This window comes from Artibeus jamaicensis, unplaced genomic scaffold, assembly GCF_021234435.1.
Source record: "Artibeus jamaicensis isolate MK-2021 breed Jamaican fruit bat unplaced genomic scaffold, CSHL_Jam_final contig_233, whole genome shotgun sequence".
NCBI classification, from domain to species: Eukaryota; Metazoa; Chordata; class Mammalia; order Chiroptera; family Phyllostomidae; genus Artibeus; species Artibeus jamaicensis.
The window spans coordinates 49,358,443-49,379,706 of NW_026521486.1; the positions used below are offsets into that span (position 1 = coordinate 49,358,443).

General features: G+C 35.3%; 1 protein-coding gene across 6 annotated transcripts in view; it reads left to right on the plus strand.

The window, feature by feature from the left end:
* The window catches only part of LARP4 (La ribonucleoprotein 4), an 80,394-nt gene that overhangs the window by 33,036 nt on the left and 26,094 nt on the right, over window positions 1–21,264 (plus strand). For all 6 annotated transcript variants that reach the window (XM_053661487.1, XM_037136660.2, XM_037136631.2 and 3 more), the window contains 4 exons: window positions 3,192–3,328; window positions 5,070–5,173; window positions 8,740–8,850; window positions 11,092–11,145. In XM_053661487.1, the coding sequence (XP_053517462.1) occupies window positions 3,192–3,328; window positions 5,070–5,173; window positions 8,740–8,850; window positions 11,092–11,145 (406 nt within the window). The remainder of the gene's footprint in view (window positions 1–3,191; window positions 3,329–5,069; window positions 5,174–8,739; window positions 8,851–11,091; window positions 11,146–21,264) is intronic.

The window sequence follows — 21,264 nt, forward strand, 5'->3', positions numbered from 1 at the left end:
CCCTGTACGTCTCTGATCCTTTCAAGCTGATTCCCTAGAACTTCAGTTCAAAGGGAGTGAGTCTGAGTAATAGGAGCTGCCTGGGACTACAGAAGCCCTCAGTCTCCTGTCTCAATCCCTACTGGTTTTTACAGCCAGAAGTTATTGGGACTTTTCTTTCTGGCACTGGAATTCTGGGAGAGCCGGTATGGGGTAGAGGGACCCCACTCTTCAAGGACAATCTCTGCAGCTGAGATATCTCTCCTGATTATTTATGTGCCACATAGGGGTATGAGACCAGCCTCTCCTACCAGTCTTGATGTGGTTTTTTCTTTCAGTCTCTACTTGTAGGACTTCCATTCAGCCAGATTTCAGGCGGCCCTGAATGATGGTTATTCTTCTGCAGTTTAGTTGTAATTTTGATATGGTTGTGGGAGGAGGTGATTACTATACTACCTATGCTACCATCTTGACTGGAAGTCCCTCGTACTTATTTTAATGTCTTTGCCTTCTAACTGGATCATTTGTGTGTGTGTTAATACTGAGTTTTTTTCCCCTTCATTCTCTATTATAATTTTCCTTTTTCCATGTTATTATTATATGTTGGACATTACTTGTAAAAGAAGGTAGAAGCTGCCAGTGATACAGTTATTTCCTCTGGAAGAGATTTGAGCTTTCTTCTGGCAAGGTGAAGCAGACTGATTGCTTCGATCCAATCAGAAATTAAGCACAGTCGGGGCTGAGCAGCAGGCATCTTAATTTGCCTCAGTCCACCTTTGTGTTTGTTCCTTAGGCATAGTCTTCTCAGACTTTTGATTTAGAGGTTGACAGTTTTCTATTACCTCTGTTTTGAAGCACCAAGGGAGATTTCTGTTCTCCAAAGATTTGAGATTAGCTCTTTAGCTGCTTACCCCGTACAGTTTCAAAATCTGGCAAATGAATTGTGGAAGAGCCCTGTCTTGTGCTTGAAGCAGGGTTTCTTCTTCCATTGGAACTTCCACAAAACCACAGAGATTTTATTCTTTTCAGGTTGGCTTCCAATCTCTCATCTTCCTCCTTAGAACTCAGTAAGTGCAGTTGTGTGTTGGGGGGTCTGCTGTGGTTTCCAATTCATAATGCCAGTCCTGTGCAACTGCTGAGTACTCTATAGGTTTTGCTCGGGTCCAGCATCTGCATATGCTCTCAGGAAAGAAAGGTGTCCTCATAGCTTCCGTAGCTCTTCTATCTTTGAAAATAGTTTTTGTAATTGTTTGAAGCTCTTGCTTGTCATACCCCACATTCTGCTCAGCACTGTGTCTCAGACATTTGTAGCTCATCAAAATTGACACTTGTATTGTACGTGTCAGGTATTAGTCCATGAATATTCAAATCTTTGTTATTATATCCATTAAGTTGAATTACATCTGTGAGGTACAATATCTTTACAGGTTTGACACAGAGATATAAGAATAGAACCTGTTGAAAGTCAATTTAATTCAGGCTGCAAGTTTTTCGTTATTCAAGTGTTATGTTAATTGTTGTTTATTTTCAAGTTCTTAAAGAATTTTTTAGCCCTGGCTGGGTAGCTCATTTTATAGAGCATTGTTCTAATATGCCAAGGTTGTAGGTTTGACTCCCGGTCAAGGCACATACAAGAATCAACCAGTGGATGCATAAATAAATGGAACAACAAATAGATGTCTCTTCTCTGTGTGTCTCTGTCTGTCTTTCTCTCTCCTTACCCCCACTTCTCTCTCCCTAAAAGCAATAAATTTAAAACAAATTTTTTTATTTATCAGGGTGACACTAGTATGTTCCCCCTTTGATGCTGAATTGAGTTTACTGGTTTCCCTTCTATTCTCATTTTTCTTTTAAAACAAGTAACGACCACCTGTTGACAGTTGTAGCCTTAAAAGAGTAATTACTACTTGTTTTAATATAATTTGAATGTAAAGGCCTTAGACCCTACTCTTGGCTAAGCACTAGGGCTTTGAAACACATTTTTTCTTTAATTTTTTAAAATCCTCCCCAGAGGATATGTTTTTTGATTTTTAGAGAGGGAGGGAGAGAGAGAAAGAGGAAAAGAGAGATCCATTTGAGAAAGAAATATTGATTGGTTGCCTCCCTTACGCACCTCTTCTGGGGATGGAACCTGCAACCTAGGTATGTAACCTGACCAGGAATTGAACCCTCAGCCTTTTGGTGTGTGACACTATGGGGTTTTGGGGGAGGGTTGGTGGGGGGTTTTTTGTTTGTTTTTTTTTACATTTTTAACAACAGAGATTCTTCGTGGAACCTGTATTTTGGCCAGGGGTGCCAAAAGAGTAAATTTAATAAATAAGCAATTCAGAAATGTTAGGGAATAGTCATTATGGAAAAGTTAATAGAGCAGTGTGAGAAAGGGAAGTGACGTCAGGAGTACTTGGGTGGTTTCATTTTTAAATAGAGTGGTTGTTAGGAAGATAGCTTTTAGGCATAGATTTCTAGTTGTTTATAACCAGTCTGCTTCAAAGATTTGATATAAACAAAATAAATTTGATTTTACTTCAGTTTGTTAAACAGGATTTTATGTGTAAGATAGACGTGTTTGTATCTTTTGTAAATGTATCTTTAAAAGTCTTTAGTCTTAATTTTTAAATCTTTCAAATGTATTATTTAAATATAAATTAAAAGCAAACATTTATGTAAAAATGCAAACACTCAGAAACTTAAAATCCCACATTCCAACTCATGGTTTAAACTGTATATTCTAACACTGATAAAGTGTTTATAAGATGGACAAAAAAAAAGAAACCGATGTCACAGACACAGACAATAACAGCGTATTACCAGAGGGGAAGGGAAGGGGGAGGTAGAAGATGGGGGGAAATTGTGATGGAAAGAGACTTGACTGGGAGTGGTGAACTCACAATACAGTGTACAGGTGATGTGTTACAGAATTTACACCTGGAACCTATGTGATTTTATTAACTAATGTCATCTCAATAAATTCAATAAAAAGGAAAACAAACTGTTGGGCCAAATTTATTTGGGGATTCATAATCTTTTTAGAATTTGTTAGCGCATATCTGTTAAATATCGTATAACTTCATAATTGTGTTTTTTCTGATAATATAAATTTTTTTTCCTGGACTTAGTGACAAAAGAGAATAAGACAACTCTTTAGATGCGTTTATGGAATTATTTGTTTTATAGGACTGTTGATTCTGTATGTTATTTTTTTTTTTTTTTAGAGAAAATTTGTCAAAGGATCTTTACCTGATATCTCAAATGGACAGTGATCAATTCATCCCAATTTGGACAGTTGCCAACATGGAAGAAATAAAAAAGCTAACCACAGACCTTGATCTAATTCTTGAAGTGTTGAGATGTATGTAAATTATACCTTTTAGCTTATTTTTTAAGTCAAAAATTTAAATGGTTTTTAATTTCTGACCATAAGGAATTGTTTTAACTCCCTATTTTTTGCCATTCTGCTCCAATTATTTATCTTTACTGAGTGTTACAGAGTTTCTATATCAATTCTATATCTTCATTGTTCATCTTGATACACAATTACACATGTAAGCAATTAAATCTCAGTATTGTGGGCTGTTAGAAAGTTTCATGTGTCATTTTCACACCCTCTAAAGCAATCTCTTAAACTTTTGAACCCAAGATGAAGCACATTTTACATCACAGTCCAATACATATATCACATACCCACACACAACTGAAATGCTACACAGACTAATAATGAATGCTTGTAACAAAGTCATTTCTTTTATTCTAAATTGATTTCATAACCTATTAACGAGTTGTAACCTATTGTACAATTTGACCAATAATGCTCTAAAATTTTGTAAAGAATTTATGTTTTTAGGTCGAGGTTCTGAGAGTTTTTAGTGATTATATTAGTGTTTTCTTGTAACCTCTCTTTTTGTTACCTTCTTGAGGCACATCTTCATTTTTATATGAAATATGTTGTTGGAAATATTTAAAATTTAAATGTAGCAAGGCTAATAATAGACTTATTAAGTAGAAGTGTAGAAGATTTTCTTTCTCAGAAGACTAAGAACATGAAATAATCTCTGGTTGGTTTGTACGGGCATCATTTCTTAAAATGACCCAGTCTTGTCAACTTAAAAACATCAGCCACAAGACAAGCAGAATTCCCCATCTGTAAGGGCCGGACCCTAGCATTAATACCCAGGCCATTGTTCTTAACTGCTTCTTTTATTCGCTCCCTGCCTATTAAGGGAGTTGTGGCATAATCTCTTTCTGAAGGGACCAGGAATGAAAGTTTTGCCTATGTGGTACTATCTTCATTTGGTATTTCCTCAAAATCAGCATCTAAAAGATGGCTTCTGAGTCTCTGTAGTAGCAAGTAAATAATTATGTTAAAATCAAGGAAAGATTGTAATCATTTGTGAGTAATTCTTGGTCTAAGCACTTCTTAGACTGTAATTTTAAGGAGTTTCTTCAGCCCTGGCTGGTGTGGCTCAGTGGGTTGAGTGCCAGCCTGTGAATCAAAGGGTCACTGGTTCAATTCCCAGTCAGAGCACATGCCTGGGTTGTAGGCCAGGTCCCCAGTAGAGGGCTGGTGAGAGACAACCATACATTGGTGTTTCTCTTCCTTTTTCTTTTTCCCTTCTCTCTTTAAAAAATAAGTAAATAAAATCTTTTAAAAATAAATCTTAAAAAAATTTAAAAAGCGGAGTTTCTTTACATATTAGAGCTTATTACATTCCCCAGAGTAGGGTTTGGCTAATTAATGCAAGTACATTGATTTTTGTTACCTCTTGAAATAAAGAATCTGATCATTGTACACAGAGAAATTGTCTTATCAGATATGTGTTATATGCTTTTTCCCCCAGTCCCAACACAGTGGCAAATCCCAAGTAGGTACTCTGAATATTTTGTTCAAAGAATAAATAACACTTGACACAATGTTCTTTGCATATTAATCTCAAAATACTCCATTGTAACTCTCATCTTTGATTCTGCAACTTAATTTCTTTGGGATACTAACTTTTGCTAATTTATTCAGTTGGAACTAGAAATGAATAGTTTTTTTAATGGCATTACTATCTAATTGACAATGTTGAATGAAACCTTTTTTAAAATTTCAGCTTCTCCCATGGTACAAGTTGATGAGAAGGGTGAGAAAGTGAGACCAAGTCATAAGCGTTGTATCGTGATTCTTAGGGAGATTCCTGAAACAACACCAATAGAGGTAAATTATTAAGCATTGTTAAAGTTGGGTATTCTTTTTAAATTGAGGGAGCTAAATGAACAAGGAAAGTACAGCAGTGCCCTCATATCAATTATTGTGAAAGACTAAATACCAACTTGTATAAATTTTGAAATTTTTAAAGAATGGTACAGAGGGAGGAAGAAGATACAATTCTTTGTTCTTAGAAGGGGAGACTGAATATTACAGTGAGACTAACTTTCAATTTATTGATTTGACTTGAATAGCAGTGAAAATATAAATGGGTTCTTTTGGGAAATTGAGGATTCATCTGAAATCCTCAATAAATAAAGGAGAAAAATATAAATAAGGACTATTGGGTCAGAACTAACTCTACTGGTTAGCAAAATATAAAGCAAAGCTGTGGTTATAAAGATGATATGGTACAGGAACAAAAATATAAGAATATCTGAATGAAACAATACGATAGAGGCAAAAGTAAGTTCACACTTGTGAATACCTAAAACAGAGTTTATTCAGGTATTGTTACTTACTAATTACTGCATTTTCTATATGAACAACTGTAAACCTACTTTTGCCCCACTTGGTATAATCCAGAAATAGGCTCTTCTATACAATAATGTATGTATAATATTTATTAATTTGGTTCTACCAAATATGCCATACACTTCAATTATTTAAAGCCTAAGCTTTTATCTGTTTTACACACAAAGTTAACCGAGGGTTTAGATGGTTAAATAACTTGCCTAAGACACATGGGGTGTTTAAATGAGAGAGTCTGGATTTGGACTTGATCTCTCTGATTTTGAAACCCATGTTTCTTCTTAACCACTAAGCCTCAGAGCCTTACACTAAGTTGTTACGTAAAGGCACAATAAATTAGAGATGGGGAGAATTAATCAGTAACTGATACATGGTAATTGATTAGCCATTTTAAAAAGAAAGACTCTTGCTACCTAACACACTTGACATGTTAGTAGTTAATCTTTTTTCCAGAGTCATTTAGTGATATAATTCCAGCATGCTGTGAGAGAAATTAGAAAGGAGACTGTTGCTAAATCTTTGATTTAAACTTGTATATGTCAAAAGTAACAAATTGAAATGAAGGCAGAATGGGAGGGATATTTGCAGTATTAAGAAACAATGTAATCATGAGCCTGAACTCTAGAGCCAAACTGCTTCAATTTAAATTCTGGCCTTTTTACTTGCTCGGTGTTTGTTTTGTTTGCTTGCATTTTGTTTTGTTTTGTTTTTTGTTTACACATTGACATTTTCTTTTTATTTTTTAAATTTTATTTTATTTTTTATACTTGCTAGTACTAAGACCTTAGATAAGTTACTTAACTTCTTTTGCTTTAGTTTTCTCATCTGTTGACTTGGGATAATAGTAATAATTCATAAAATTGTTTTTGAGAATTAAATAAGTTAGCATATAAAAGCTTAGAGCAGTAGCATGCGTATAAAAACACTCTAAAGTTAGCCATTGTTATCATTTTTATAATTACTGTAGTTCAGTCTGAATATATAAAGAGCTCACACACATGAAAAACAGTAAATAAAAGGAACAAAGCAGCTACATACTGTTCATTTTTTTAAAAAAAGCAAAACAAGTGCTGGGCCTTAATAACTGAAAATCAGTTTAAAATGAGATTTGTGTTCTGGCCATCAGGGTTCGTCTGAGGTGACATAAATTTTTTTATTACTTTGGGTCCAGGCTTCCCTTATATTTGGAAAAATAAATCTATGACTAGAACTCTTCATACAGAATGCTAAAGGCTGAAAGTAAGGATTTCATTAAAATTTCAATGAACAAATCAATTACACATTTTAAAGGAATTGAATATTTGGAGAATATCTGTGGATTTTTGAAGGTAGATATTAGCGGGTGATAGGCAGTCTAACAGTTGCATAGATCTCCAAAAATGAAATTCTGGACTGAACAGGTATTTCATTAGTTGAACTTGGTACTTTACCACTTTTACAAATGTCACAAAACTCAGCTGGTTGACAACTTACTTATTTCAAGTAGTGTCATCTCAAGAAACTGTCATCATCATAGGTAGAGATTATCTCATTTTTTAATTCAGTGCATTAAACATTTGAGAAAGTTAGAATACAGGCTGGACTTCAGTGTTGTCCTGTTGTCCAGTCAGTAATTATCTTTTTAAAAATTGACATCAAGTAATATTTTGTGAGACAGTCTAACCAAATGAGAGTCAATCGATATTATGGAATTATTGATTACTACTAAATTTCTCCTTGATGCCCTGGCTGGTGTTGCTCAGTGGACTGAGTGTTGAGCACTGGCCTGAGAACTGAACTGGAAGGTCCCTGCTTTGATTTCCGGTCAGGGCCCATGCCTGGGTTGTAGGCCAGGCCATTGGGTGGGAGCATGAGAGAGGCAATGGATTGATAGATCTCTTGCACATTGATGTTTCTCTCCATCTTTCTCCATCTCTTCTCCTCTCTCTAGAAAGTAAAAATAAAAGAAATAAACTTCACCTTGAATTTGAATGAGTATTAGACAAAATGGTATTTGGAGGTATACAAATCTGGGTTTGAGTTCTACTTTGTGGTAGTATGAACACGTTAAACAATCTGAGCCACTGTTTCTTCAGCCGTAAAATGGAGATGTTAAAATCTTCAACTTATATAAAGGTTTTCAGTAATAGATCAAATCACAATGACTTATTCTGGATGGTATTTTCAGCAGATACTGTTTCCTTTGTAACTTTTTAGGAATACTTAATGTTCACTTCCAGTTTTATTTTTTTTATAAACTTCTTTCAAGCTGTTAACTGTTACAGCTTTCTGAATTTTGACAATCATTTTTTCTGAACCCATGTGTTCGTTGGAGTTTAAGTTCTTAGATATGTCAGTTATGGGAAAAAGAAGATATCTTTGCACAAAGCATATGCCTATGAATGACTCTGATGTAGACAAAGCATCTGGATCAAATGAAAATACTTAGCACTTAAAAAATGTTAAGGGAGGGAGGACATACCTTTTCTTTTTTTGATAATGACAGGACTGGAGAGATTTTACTGTAAGGAAAAGTTAGCTTGCACCTAGGATCGAAATTCTTCCATTTTGATTATAAAATAGAGTTCCATCCCTAACAAAATTTATGCCATAGCTATCCATGTTTTTGTTTCAGAATGCAGTCTGCTCTCAGTAGAAAAATGACAGCAGCCATAAACAGTTAACAAGAAATAGAAGGTTCCAAAAAAACATGAAGAGAGAAACACCTGCCATATTTTACTGTGTATAATACACTCCGGTATATAAAGTCCATCCACGTTTTTGGCCAAACTTTCAGGAAAAACACTTTCATTTTAATTTTTTAATTCATTTATTTATATATAGATGCTTGTTTTTAATATTATTAAGGAATTTTAGCATTTATTTTTTAAATGCTAAATATTAAATATATTATTTAATATAATAGATACAATTAGCATTACCCATATATAATGTGCATACTTATTTTTCCCTAAAAAATTTGGGCAAAAATTATACATTATACACAGCTAAATATGGTATTATTGATACAGTTTTTAGAATTAACTGAAATTTTTCTTTTTTAGGAAGTGAAAGCTTTGTTCAAAAATGAAAACTGCCCCAAGGTAATAAGCTGTGAGTTTGCACACAATAGCAACTGGTATATTACTTTCCAGTCAGACACAGATGCACAACAGGTGAGAAGAAAACTTTTCCTCTGATTTCAGTCCTAGTGGTAAAATAAGTTGTGGTCTATCCAGAAAATATCCAGCCATGTACTATGAAAAATAGAGACATTTATTGAAGAAGATAAAAGACATGTTGTATGTAGGACAGTGACACCTCAGTCCCCCTCAGAGTAGGCACCTTGGGACCTCATATAGTTTTCCCTATCACCATCAGCTGCCCTGTTGTATTATTCTGAATCTCACTGATGGTGTAAAGTCTATTCCCTTTCAAAGGTGATTTTAGTTTTGGGAAAAGCCAAAAGTTACAGGGTGTCAGATCTGGGCTGTAGGAAGGCTGAGTTACCTGGGTGATTTGATATTTCACCAAAAAACTGCATGAAACATGATTTGTGAGCAGGCACATTGTTGTGATGAAGCTTCCAGTCACCAGTTGTCCATAGCTGTGGCCTTCTGAATCATCCAAGTAGTTTCTGTGGAGAGAATGTTCAAGCTTAATGCAAAATTGGATGCAGATTCATTGCTCTACTCTTTCAGAAGGCCACACAATACACGTGCTCACTCAACAGTATCTACTACCCCCACCAACTAGTACAGTGAAGTTATCATTGTTCACGCACTCACATTCCAGTCCACTCTCCTTGGCTGCCAGGTTACATTGATGGTGAGGAAACCATTCTTGTTATATTAACAATGGCTGGACTTTTTTGGACAGACCTCATATTTTAGTTGAGAAAATGTGTGCTTTCAGAACTCTGCAAAGACTGTTGAGCACCTAGTTTGCCTTTTTGGGTTTGCTTGTTAATTGGTTTCCTTTTTGATCATCTTCCTAAAGCCTTTTCAGTTTCAATTTAAGAACAGTTTACTTCTATCAGTAAAGAAATTAACACACATTTTTACAATCAACATGGAGATAAGGAATCATATTGGAATGGCCAAAAGGTCCTTTGTTTTTTTCCATAAGATGGCTCTAGTAGCGCTTCATTGTCTTTACTTCATTTGAAACAATTTTGTTAGATTGTTTGTGACAGCTGTCATATCAGCATGTTTTTAAAAAATCAAAATTGGTGAATTTTTATGTAGCCATTTTAGTATTGAAGATGGAAGAATATATATAATATTTTTGGCATATTATCTATTATTTCAAGAAAGGTAAAAACTGTACTTGAAAAATAAATTAAAAAAAGAAAGGTAAAAATGCAACTGAAGTGTAGAAAAAGAATTGTGCAGTATATGGAGAAGATACTGTGTGACTGATTGAACATGTCAGAAATAGCTTGCAAAGTTTTGTGCTGGAGATTTCTCTCTGGACACTGCTGTACAGTGAGGTAGAACATTTGAAGTTGATAGTGATTGAACTGAGGCATTAATTGAGAACAATCAAGTCTACGGCCACACCACCCTGAATGCACCTGATCTCGTCTGATCTTGGATACTAAGTCAGGTCGGTCCCGGTTAGTAGTCGGATGGGTGAACAAACAATGTTATACCACACAGGAGATAGCCAACTATCCAAAATCAATAAAATATCCAAATCAATAAAGTTATTGGTAAAAATGAAAAAATGCATCTTTTATTTTGTATTAAAAACTAAACAGATTTTTTGGCCAACCCAGCAGTATTTCTAGTACATAGTTGACTTGCAGTATTTAAATATGTAACTGCCTTTCTGATTCTTGGAATTTTGATATAATGATTTTACTTTTAATTTTCATCTTCTTAAAGATAAGTAATAATCCTTTGAAACAGAAACATATATAATTGGATTGTTGGCCATTCTTTGTTTCTTTGTTTGTTTTAATTCTTTACCTTGGCAGGCTGTCTGAGTGAACCATTTAAAAAATATGTAGCCCTGAGTGGATTGCTAAATTGGTTAGAGCATTGTCCTGCTATGCCAAGGTTGTAGGTTCAATCTGTGGTTAGGGCACGTACAGGAAGCAACCAATGAATGCATAAATGAATGGAAAAACAAACCAGTGTCTTACTCTTTAAAGTAAAATAATATGTGGTGACATTTTGGGTCTATTTTGAATTTTGTTCCTTTTTTTCCTGTAGTAATCCATGTAGCTAATCTACAGTAAATGTGAACCATAGCTACGATCTTACATTTTTGTTTTTTCATTCCCTGTTACCTGCATAATGGAATCAGCATCAGAATTTTCTGTTGTTTAGTTTAGAGATAGTTGCTAATGCCAAACTATCTAGGTACTAAAGATGAATGCTAATGAAAGCTTCTTTCTGCTTTGTTAACAGGCTTTTAAATACTTGAGAGAAGAGGTTAAAACATTTCAGGGCAAGCCAATCATGGTAAGAAACATTTGTAAGAAAGGCCAGCCCCTGGCAATGAAATTTTTTGTTGTTTGTCCGTTTGAAAATTTAAAAACCACAGATGGATAATATTTTATAAAATAGATAATGATTTTAAAGAAATTTCTGACTCATGATGCACTACGTTAGAAAATTAGTTGATGGAGCATCAAAATACTTTCTGTACCGCAGTTCTTTCTAAAAGGTATAACTTCAAACAGCATGAAGTTTTGGTTAGATGCTGATTAACAACATGTAAGAAAATTTCCAGGTCTCAAAGAGTAGAAATAATTTTTTTAGTAACAGTCGAAGACATTTGTAGTACTTTGAACCTCATCTCAACTCACTGTGTCATCACATTAACATTTAGCCATTTGGGAAACCTGGAAATTGTTAACATTGATGACACTTGCTCACTTTCTTTACATGTCTGATCTATCCTCAGATTACATGAAATGTGCCTTCCAAACTTCTTTCAGTCATTATTGCCATTGTTTAGGTTTGAATAATTGGATTAGCCTTTTTAATTGTTAGGCCATTAGCAGTTCCCTTTCTACAGTTCATTCTCCACATTACTGTAAGAGTTACCATCTAAAATAGAATTTTAAACATGCACTTATTTTGACATGCTCCTCATGCCCTATTTAGGAGGCCAGTGCCTTATCCATTAGGCTACTGGGGCTTCTCCTCATACCCTGTTTGATACAGAGTGGAGCAAAAGCAGGTTTACAGTTATGAAAAATAATGTAATAATTAGTAAATAAAAACATGCACTTATAACGTAACCCTACTTTTGCCGCACTCTGTAATAATTATTATTTGTGAGTTCAATACATTATTTTTTTTTACATTGTTCTTAGTCTTATGGAGCTCTTACTGTGTATCAGTTTCTGTTTTAAAGCACATTATATGTATAGTGCCATTTAATTCTTATGAATTCTTACAAGAACATAATAAGGTAGGTACTGGTGTCTTTATTCTATTGGTAAGGAAAGTGAGGTGCAAGGGTCACCTACCCAGGTTCACACAACTTGTAAGGAGAAGAACTGGGATGAGAGGAACTTATATTTATTAAGAGGTCGTATGTCAGACACTGTGCCAAGAACTTGACATGTTTAAATCTGTTTATTGCTGTGTGGCAGGTGGTATTATTACTTTCTGTATTATAGATGAAGCTGTTTGCCTGTGGTCATTTTGTTTCCTCTGCCTTTAATGCCCTTGTCCCTATTACATCCTTTCCATACTTGAAGCTATAAAAATATTCTCCTAGGTCTTCTAAGAACTTGAAGGTTTTATATGTTGAATTCAGGACTTTGAAACATCTGGAATTAATTGATACATTGTAAGACAGGCTAATTTCATTTTTTTTATATATATGAAAAGGTAGTTGTCTCATCAGTCGCTTGTTTAGCAGTCTCTCCTATAAATTGTATATAATCTTGAATCTGTCAGATCTGTTTCAGGTTCTCTATTCTGTCACTTATTACTAAATCACAACTTTGTTTTATAGTATCTTATCTCCTTATGCAAGTTTTCCCTCATTATTATTTTTTATGGTTGATTTGGTTACTCTTAGACCATTAATTTTCCATACGACATTTTTTTAGAACATGTACTTTATTTTTTAAAGTGTATTTTATCGATTATGCTATTACACTAGTCCCACTTTCCTTTCTCCCCTTTACCCCTGCCCCACCTTAGTTCATGTCCCATGGCTTCTTTGACTTCTTCATTTCCTATACTGTTAAGAGACTCCCCTTTTCTATTCTGTACCAATAAATTATGCCTCTTATCCTTTGCACCTTTTCCCCCATTCTCCCTTCACTCCACCTCCTCTCCAGAAGCTCTCCATGTGATCTCCAGTTCTGTGATTCTGCTCCTGTTGTTTGCTTAGTTTGATTCTCTTTTTTAGGTTCAGTTGTTGATAGTTGTGAATTTTGTCATTTTATAGTTGTCATTTTACTGCTTATAGTTTTGATCTTTTTCTTAGATAAGTCCCTTTAACATTTCATATAATATGGGCTCCGTGATGATGAACTCTTGTAACTTGACCTTATCTGGGAAGCACTTTATCTGTCTTTCCATTTTAAATGAAAGCTTTGCTTGATAGAGCAGTCTCGGATGTAGGTCCTTGTACTTCCTGACTTCAAATACTTCTTTCCAGCCCCTTCTTGCCTGTAAGGTTTCTTTGAGAAATCAGCGGATAGTCTTATTAGGGACTCCTTTCTAGGTAACTGTCTCCTTTTCTCTTGCTGCCTTTAAGGTTCTGTCCTTATCTTTAATCTTGGGTAATTTAGTTATGACGTGTCTTGTAATATTCCTCCTTGGATCTAAGTTCTTTGGAACTCTCTGAGCTTTCTGGACTTGCAGGTCTGTTTCCTTTGCCAGATTGGGGAAGTTCTTCATTTTTTGTTCAGATAAGTTTTCAATTTCTTGCTCTTCCTCTTCTCCTTCTGGCCCCCCTATGATTTGGATGTTGGAATGTTTAAAGTTGTCCCAGAAGTTCCTAAGCATCTCATTTTTTAAAAATTCTTGTTTCTTCCTTCTGTTCCAAATAATTGATTTGAGTCCTGTTTCTTTCCCTTCACTGTTGGTTCCCTGTGTATTTTTCTTTATTTCACTCTGCATAGCCTTCACTTCTTCCTTTATTTTGCATCTGTATTCAGTCATTTCTGTGAGCATCCTGATTACCAGTGTTTTGAACTCTGCATTTGATAAGTTGCCTCTGTGTTTGTCACTTATTTCTTTTTCTGGAGTTTTGATCTGTTCTTTCATTTGGGCCATATGAAAGAAAAGATATTTCTTTGTCTTGGCACACCTGTTAAATCATAAGGGGTGGAGCCTTAGGTATTTGCCAGGGCAGGGCACCTCACATCACTGTGTTGTGGTGCTATATGTGGGAGGGGCCAGAGAGGAAACCGTGCCACTTGCTTGGCTCTCACCCACTCTCAGTGATTTCCTCCCACTACCTATAAGCTAATTGAGCCCTTCTGGTGCAGATTCCTAGGTGGGTAGATTTGTGTACCATATATGACCCCGTGGGCCTCTCCAATGGACTTTCCTGTAAGACTGGGAGTTTCTCCCCCCACTGCAACCCCCACTGGTTTTTATAGCCAGAGGTTTCGAGGCTTTATTTTCCTTTTATGGAACTATGAGTTGCGCAGTCTCTCTCACTCCCCAGTTCCTTCCAGATTATCTACTCACGAATGTAGGACAGTCTGATCCTCCACCTTCGGTCCTCTCCAACCCTCCTACCAGTCTGGATAGATGCTGCTTCTTTAATTTTTTGGTTTCAGGCTTCCACGCAGCTCAATTTCCTAGCAGTTCTGGTTGTTCTTTGTTTTTAAATTGGTTGTTGTCCTTTTTTTGGTTGTGCAAGGAAGCAAAGCATATCTATCTTCGCCTCCACCTTGGCTGGAAGTTTCTCCATATGGATTTTAAAATGTCTAATACCAACAAGCAAACAAACAAAAACCATATTGAAATAACTAGGATACATTTAATTTGATGTTTATATTGGAGCAATTGATAGTTTTAGTATACATTAATCAATATAGTACCTTTTTAGGATATATTCCTCTATTAATTGAAGTCTGTTGGGTTTTACAATTAATTCCTGAAAGTAAATTTTGTTGTTTCCCCTCCTCCCTCCCTACACATTGGTATTTTAGTGATTTTTTAAAAATGTTATATGCAGCAACCTTTTCTAACTCCTTTATTATATCTAATGATTTGCTGGGTCTTTGGATTATCTGTCTGAGAGATCATACCATGTACATTGACTATTCTTTATACCTCCTATTTCTTATAGCTTATTGCTTTGGTTGAGATTTTGAGTAGTAGTAAAATATATGTATTTTATCATAAGTATTTTTCTTTCTTTGACATTTTATTTTTTGTTTTATGGTTCTTTTGATTAGTCATCACATAACAGTATTCTTGTTAGGAGTCACAGATTCACATTAATTTTCATATTATTCAGTAAAACCAAATGATAATAGCACCCAGAAAGAGTGGTACAGGAGCCAGAAATCTTATATTAAAGCCCTTGACTCTGCTTTCAGCTTCAAGCTTTTTGATCTTGTGTCAACTTACCTGTATAGTCTTAGTTTGTTTCTTTGCAGTGTGCATGCTTTTCACTTTTGAAGTTCTGTGATAAAGCAGTTAACTTGGACTACAGAGAGACTAAGTGAATGTCCACCTATTTTTGCATATGCTGATAATTAAGAGGCAGGGCTTTATCCCATTTTTATTAGCTTTTTATAACTAAGAATATTAAATTTTATCTGGATTAAGATTTTAGATTCCACATATATGATATTTGTCTTTCTCTGACTTATTTCACTTAGAATAATGTCCTCTAGGTCCATCTATTTTGTCACAAATGGCAAGATTTCATTCTTTTTTGTAGATGAGTAGTATTCTATTATACAAGGTCCGGCAGAAGTAACGCCTGCCTGAGTGTGGTTTGTAGGGTAATTATATGGGTGTAATAATTTATAGTTTTAGTTTGAACATTTCATTTAAAATGTAATATGGTGTGCTTAAGTGTGATATTGTTATGCTACAGAATGACATGCTTATAATTTTGTAATAAAAAGCTTTTTTTGTGCCAGACCCTATATATATTATAGAATATTTTATGTCTCTTTATCCATTCATTTGTCGGTGGACACTGGGATTACTTCGATATATTGGCTATTGTAAATAATGCTGCAGTGAACATAGGGATGCGTGGATCTTTCAAATCAGTGTTTGGATTTCTTCAGTAAATAACCAGCAATAGACTTGGCTAGGTAACATGGTGGTTCTATTTGTAGTTTTTGTTGTTGTTGTTGTTGTTTTAAGGAACCTCCATAGTTTTTTTTATTTAGCTGCACCAGGTTACAGTCTTACGAAACAGTACAGAAAGTTTCCCTTTTATCCATACCCTCACCAACACTTGTTTGTTGATCTATTAATGATAGTCATTTTGACAGGTGTGAGGTGATGTCTCATTGTGGTTTTATTTGCTTTTCTCTCATTAGTGATGTTGAACACGTTTTCATAAATCTGTTGGCCATCTATATGTCCTCTTTAGAGAAATGTCTATTTAGGTTCTCTGCCCTTTTCTAAATCGGATTGGTTGTTTTGTTGGTATAAAGTTGTATGAGTTCATATATTTTGGGTTGATGTTTCATTAGTGAATATCTTTACCCACTTAGTAAGTTGACTTTGTTTTGTTGATGGTTTCCTTCTCTGCAAAATCTTTGTAGTTTGATGTAGAACCATTTGTTTATTTTTCTTTTGTTTTCCTTGACTGAAGAGACATACCCAAAAAGATGACTAAGAGCAATGTCAAAGAATTTACTGCCTGTGTTTTCTTGTAGGAGTTTTATGGTTTAACGCTTATATACAAGTCTTTAACTCATCTTGTCTTTATTTTTATAGATGATGTAAAGAAGTGGTCATTTCATTTTTTGCATGGATCTTCTTAGTTTTTCCAACTCCATTTATTGAAGAAACGGTCTTTACCCCCATTGTATTGACCATATAAGCGTGGGTTTATTTCTGGCCTCTCAGTTCTGTTCCATTGTGACAGATTTATGCTGTTTTGATTACTATAGCCATGTAGTATAGTTGGTTATCAGTAAATACGATACTTATAACTTCGTTCTTCTTTCTCAAGATTGCTGTGGCTATTTGAAGTCTTGTGTGATTCCATATAAAGTTTAGGGCTATTTGTTTTAGTTCTGGGGAAAAGGCCATTCATATATTTTTTTTAATGATGGGATGGCACTGAACCTGTAGATTGCTTTTTACCTAAAGCATTTAACAATGTTATTTCTTCCTATCTATGAGCACAGTGTATGCTTGGATTAATTTGTATCCTCTCTACTTTCTTTCTTCAGTGTCTTATAATTTTCCAAATAGTGATCTTTTACAAACTCCTTAGTTAAATTTATTCATTAAATTTAAATAAAACAACTAAGGTTGTTTTATTTTATTTTTTGATACAATTATAAATGTGTTTTCTTAATTTCTCTTTTGATAGGTTGTTATTGGTATATAAAAAGGCACTCGATTTATGAATAGTAATTTTGTGTTCTACCTTACTGAATTATTAGTTCTAACAGTGTTTTTTTTTTTTCTTTCTTTCTTTCAAGATTTTCAGTGTTTAGAGGAGGGAAAAAGGAGGGAGAACAACAGTGATGTATGAGAGAAATATCAGTGGGTTCCCTCTTGCATGCAGTCATGAACCGGGTCCACCGCCTGGCATGTGCTCTGATTGGGAATTAACCAGTGACCTTTTGCTGTTTCGGATGATGCTCAACCAACTGAGCTATACCAGTCAGTGCTAGTTCTAATAGTTTTCTTGGGGAATTTTTTAGCTTCTCTTTATATAGTATCATGTCATCTGCAAATGATTGTTTTACTTTTTTTTTCCAATTTGGGCACCCTTTTATTTCTTTTTCATATAAGATTTCTGTGACTAGGACTTCAAATACTATGTTGAATAAAAGCGTTAACAGTGTACATACTCTTCTCCTGATCTTAAAGAAATGTTGAGTGTGATGTTAGCTGTGAGTTTGTCATATGTGCCCCTGATTAGGATTAGATGTGTTCCTTCTATCTACCCTTTGCTGAGAGTTTTTATCATAAGTGGATGTTGGATTTTTTTTCAAATGCTTTGTTCTGCATCTTTTGAAATGATATTTTTACTCTTTATTTTGTTTATGTGATATATATATCATGTTAATATATAATATATATATCATGTTAATTTGCAGGTATTGAACCAACCTTGCATTCCAGGAATGAATCCTACTTTGTTGTGTTGTATGATCTTCTTAATAGAATTGCTGCATTCATTTTGCTTATATTTTGTTGAGAATTTTTATAACTATGGTCATCAGAGGTATTGGCCTATGGTTTTCTTTTTATGTTGTGTCTTTGTCTGGTTTTAGTCTCAGAATAATATTGGACTCAAAGTGTTAGAGAGCCTTCTAGTGTGACAAGGACAGGTATTAATTCTTTTAATGTTTAGTAAAATTTACCTGTGAAGCCATCTGGTCTAGGACTTATGTTTGTTGGGAGTTTATTTGATTACTGATTCAATTTCATTTAGTAGTTATTGGGCAGTTCAAGTTTTGTTTCTTGGTTCAGTTTTGGAAGATGATCTATTTCTAGGAATTTATACATTTCTTTCAGGTTGTCCAGTCTGTTGGCACATTTTTATTCATAGTACTTTAAAAAATCTTTTGTATTCTGTTGTGTCAGTTGTCATTTCTCCTTTTATTAATTTCATTTGTCTTTTCAAAGAACCAGCTCTTGGTTTCATTTGTTTATATATTTTAGTCTGTGTCATTTATTTTTGCTCTGATCCTTATTTTACTTTTGGCTTTGTTGGTTGAAAATTTCTACATACGTTCATCAGGGATATTGATCCATAATCTCCCCCACCACCACCTCTTTGTGTTTTGGTATCAAGGTAATGCTGGCTTGTAAAATGCATTTGGGAACCTTCCCTCCTCTTAAATTTTTGGAATAGTTTGAAAAGGATTGGTATTAATTCTTTGAATGTGCGGTAAAATTCACCTGGGAATCTTAATCCCTTCACCTTTTTCACCCAGTCCCTAAACACCTTCCCCTCTGACAGCTGTCATTCTGTTCTTTGTCTTTATGAGTTTAATTCTATTTTGTTTTAGTTTATTTTGTTCTTTAAATTCTACATCAAAGTGAAAGCCTTTGGTACAGGCTGTAGTGAAGGGTAAGATTTTCTTGTATTTTTTTGTTGTTGTTGTTTGTTTTTGTGGCTGATGAAAGTTTTAAGGTAGATGTCACTGACAAATTTGCTGTCGCAAAGAGGGCCAAAACTGAGGCAAGCATTAGCAGTGGTCCCAGGTATCCACCAGACCAATCACAACACACCCCACTTTTTTGGAGGACAAAGTTTTCACAACCTGGGCAGCCACTCCCAGAACACAGGCCATTGAGGAATGGGAGTGTCAGCTACTTTTTTTTCCTCACTTAGGAAAGATCAGCAACCTCTCCCTTTATTAAGCACTTCACTAGTTGTCAGGAGTGTCCAAGCCATCTTTCTTGCTCAAATGTTGATTCACTGGAAGTTAATCTGCCTTTGTCCACTGTTTAATTTTTTGTTTATATGTGTAAATACAGTCATGCACCACTTAACAAGGATAAAAAGAAAGGAACTAGTCAGAAATGAAGAGTAGTACAGTAACTGAAATGAATTCATTAGATGGAATCTAAGTGTAGATTTGATTTGCTTTCACTGTGATTAGTGACATTGAGTATCTTTTCTTGCACTTACTGGCTATTTGTGTATTCTCTTTGGAGAATGTCTCTGCAAGTCCTTTGTCCATCTTAGAAATGGCTAGTTATATTCTTGAGTGTAGTTTAACACTATTCTCTGTCCCCTGTATTTCATGCAAATTGATGGCTAGTTCTAGAGGCTTCGGTAGAATTGGATTTGGTTTTAGAGCAGGAGAGAGAGCACAAAAACACATAAAATATGTGTCTCTGTCTCTCATATGCTACCTGCTACTGATCATTGATGAGCTCTATCAGTTCAGTAAGGTAAATGGTGCTATTTCTGTTTTTTTCTCTAATTTTTAGTCGAAACACTTCTATACAGAGAAGCTTGCTCTCATCTTCATTATCCTGAGGTACAGCTCATTGGTACAATGCATAATAAATGCTTGGCTCTAGTTTTTATTACCTGTGTTTGAAAATAATGTGTTGATTTTCTTGCAACCTTTTAAAAATGACCATTCAGATTTTTAAACATACATTTTATTATGTCATTACAGTTGTCCCTTCCCTACCTTCATTCCCCTCCACCCTGCACAGCCCCTCCCTTTCCCCCTCCTTTAGTTCATGTCCATGGATCACAAGTTCTTTAGCTTCTACATTTTGCACATTACTCTTGCCTTCCCCCTATTTTCTCCCCACCATCTGTGCTACTTATTCTCTGTACCTTCTCCCCCCTTCTCCTCCCACTCCCCTGTTGCTAACCCTCCATGTGTTCTCCATTTCTGTGGTTCTGTTCCTGTTCCAGTTTGCTTTTGTTTTAGGTGTGGTTGTTAATAACTGTGAGTTTGCTGTCCTTTCACTGTTCACCTTTTTTATCTTCTTTTTCTTAGATAAGTCCCTTTAACATTTCATATAATAAGGGCTTGGTGATGATGAACTTGAACTTGACCTTATCAGAGAAGCTCTTTATCCGCCTTTCCATTCTAAATGAAAGCTTTGCTGGATAGAGCAATCTTGGATGTAGGTCCTTGCCTCTCATGACTTGGAATACTTATTTCCAGCCCCTTCTTGCCTACAAGGTCTCTTTTGAGAAATCAGCTGACAGTCTGATGGAAACTCCTTTGTAGCTGACTGTCCCCTTAACTCTTGCTGCTTTTAGGATTCGCTCCTTCATTTTAATCTTGGGTAATGTAATTATGATGTGCTTTGGTGTGTCCCTTTATGGGTCTACCTTCTTTGGGACTCTCTGAGCTTCCTGGACTTCCTGGCAGTCTATTTCCTTTGCCAGATTTGGGAAGTTCTCCTTTATTATTTGTTCAAATAAGCTTTCCACTTGTTGCTCTTCTTCTTTCCCTTCTGTTACCCCTATAATTTGGATGTTGGAACGTTTAAAGTTGTCCTGGAGGTTCCTAAGCCTCCCCTCCTCTTTTTGAATTCTTGTTTCTTTTTTTTTTTTGGTTGAATATTTCTCTCTTCCTTCTGGTCCACTCTACTGATTTGAGTCCCAGTTTCTTTCCATCACTATTGGTTCCCTGTACATTTTGCTTCATTTCACGTAGTGTAGCCTTCAGTTTTTCATCTTAATTTGCGACCAAAATCAGCCAGTTCAGTGAACATCCTGATTACCAGTGTTTTGAACTATGCATCAGATAGGTTGACTATCTCTTTGTCGTTTAAAAGTATTGGCTCTGGGGCTTTGATTTGTTCTTCTGATTGAGCCATTTTTGGTCAGATCGCACCTGTTAGATATGAGGAGCGGAGCCTTAGGTGTTCACCAGAGTGGGGCAACCCAAGTCTCTGGGTTGTGACACTGTATGTGGGGGTGGGGTCAGAGAGGGAACAATGGCGCTTGTTCTGCTCTCT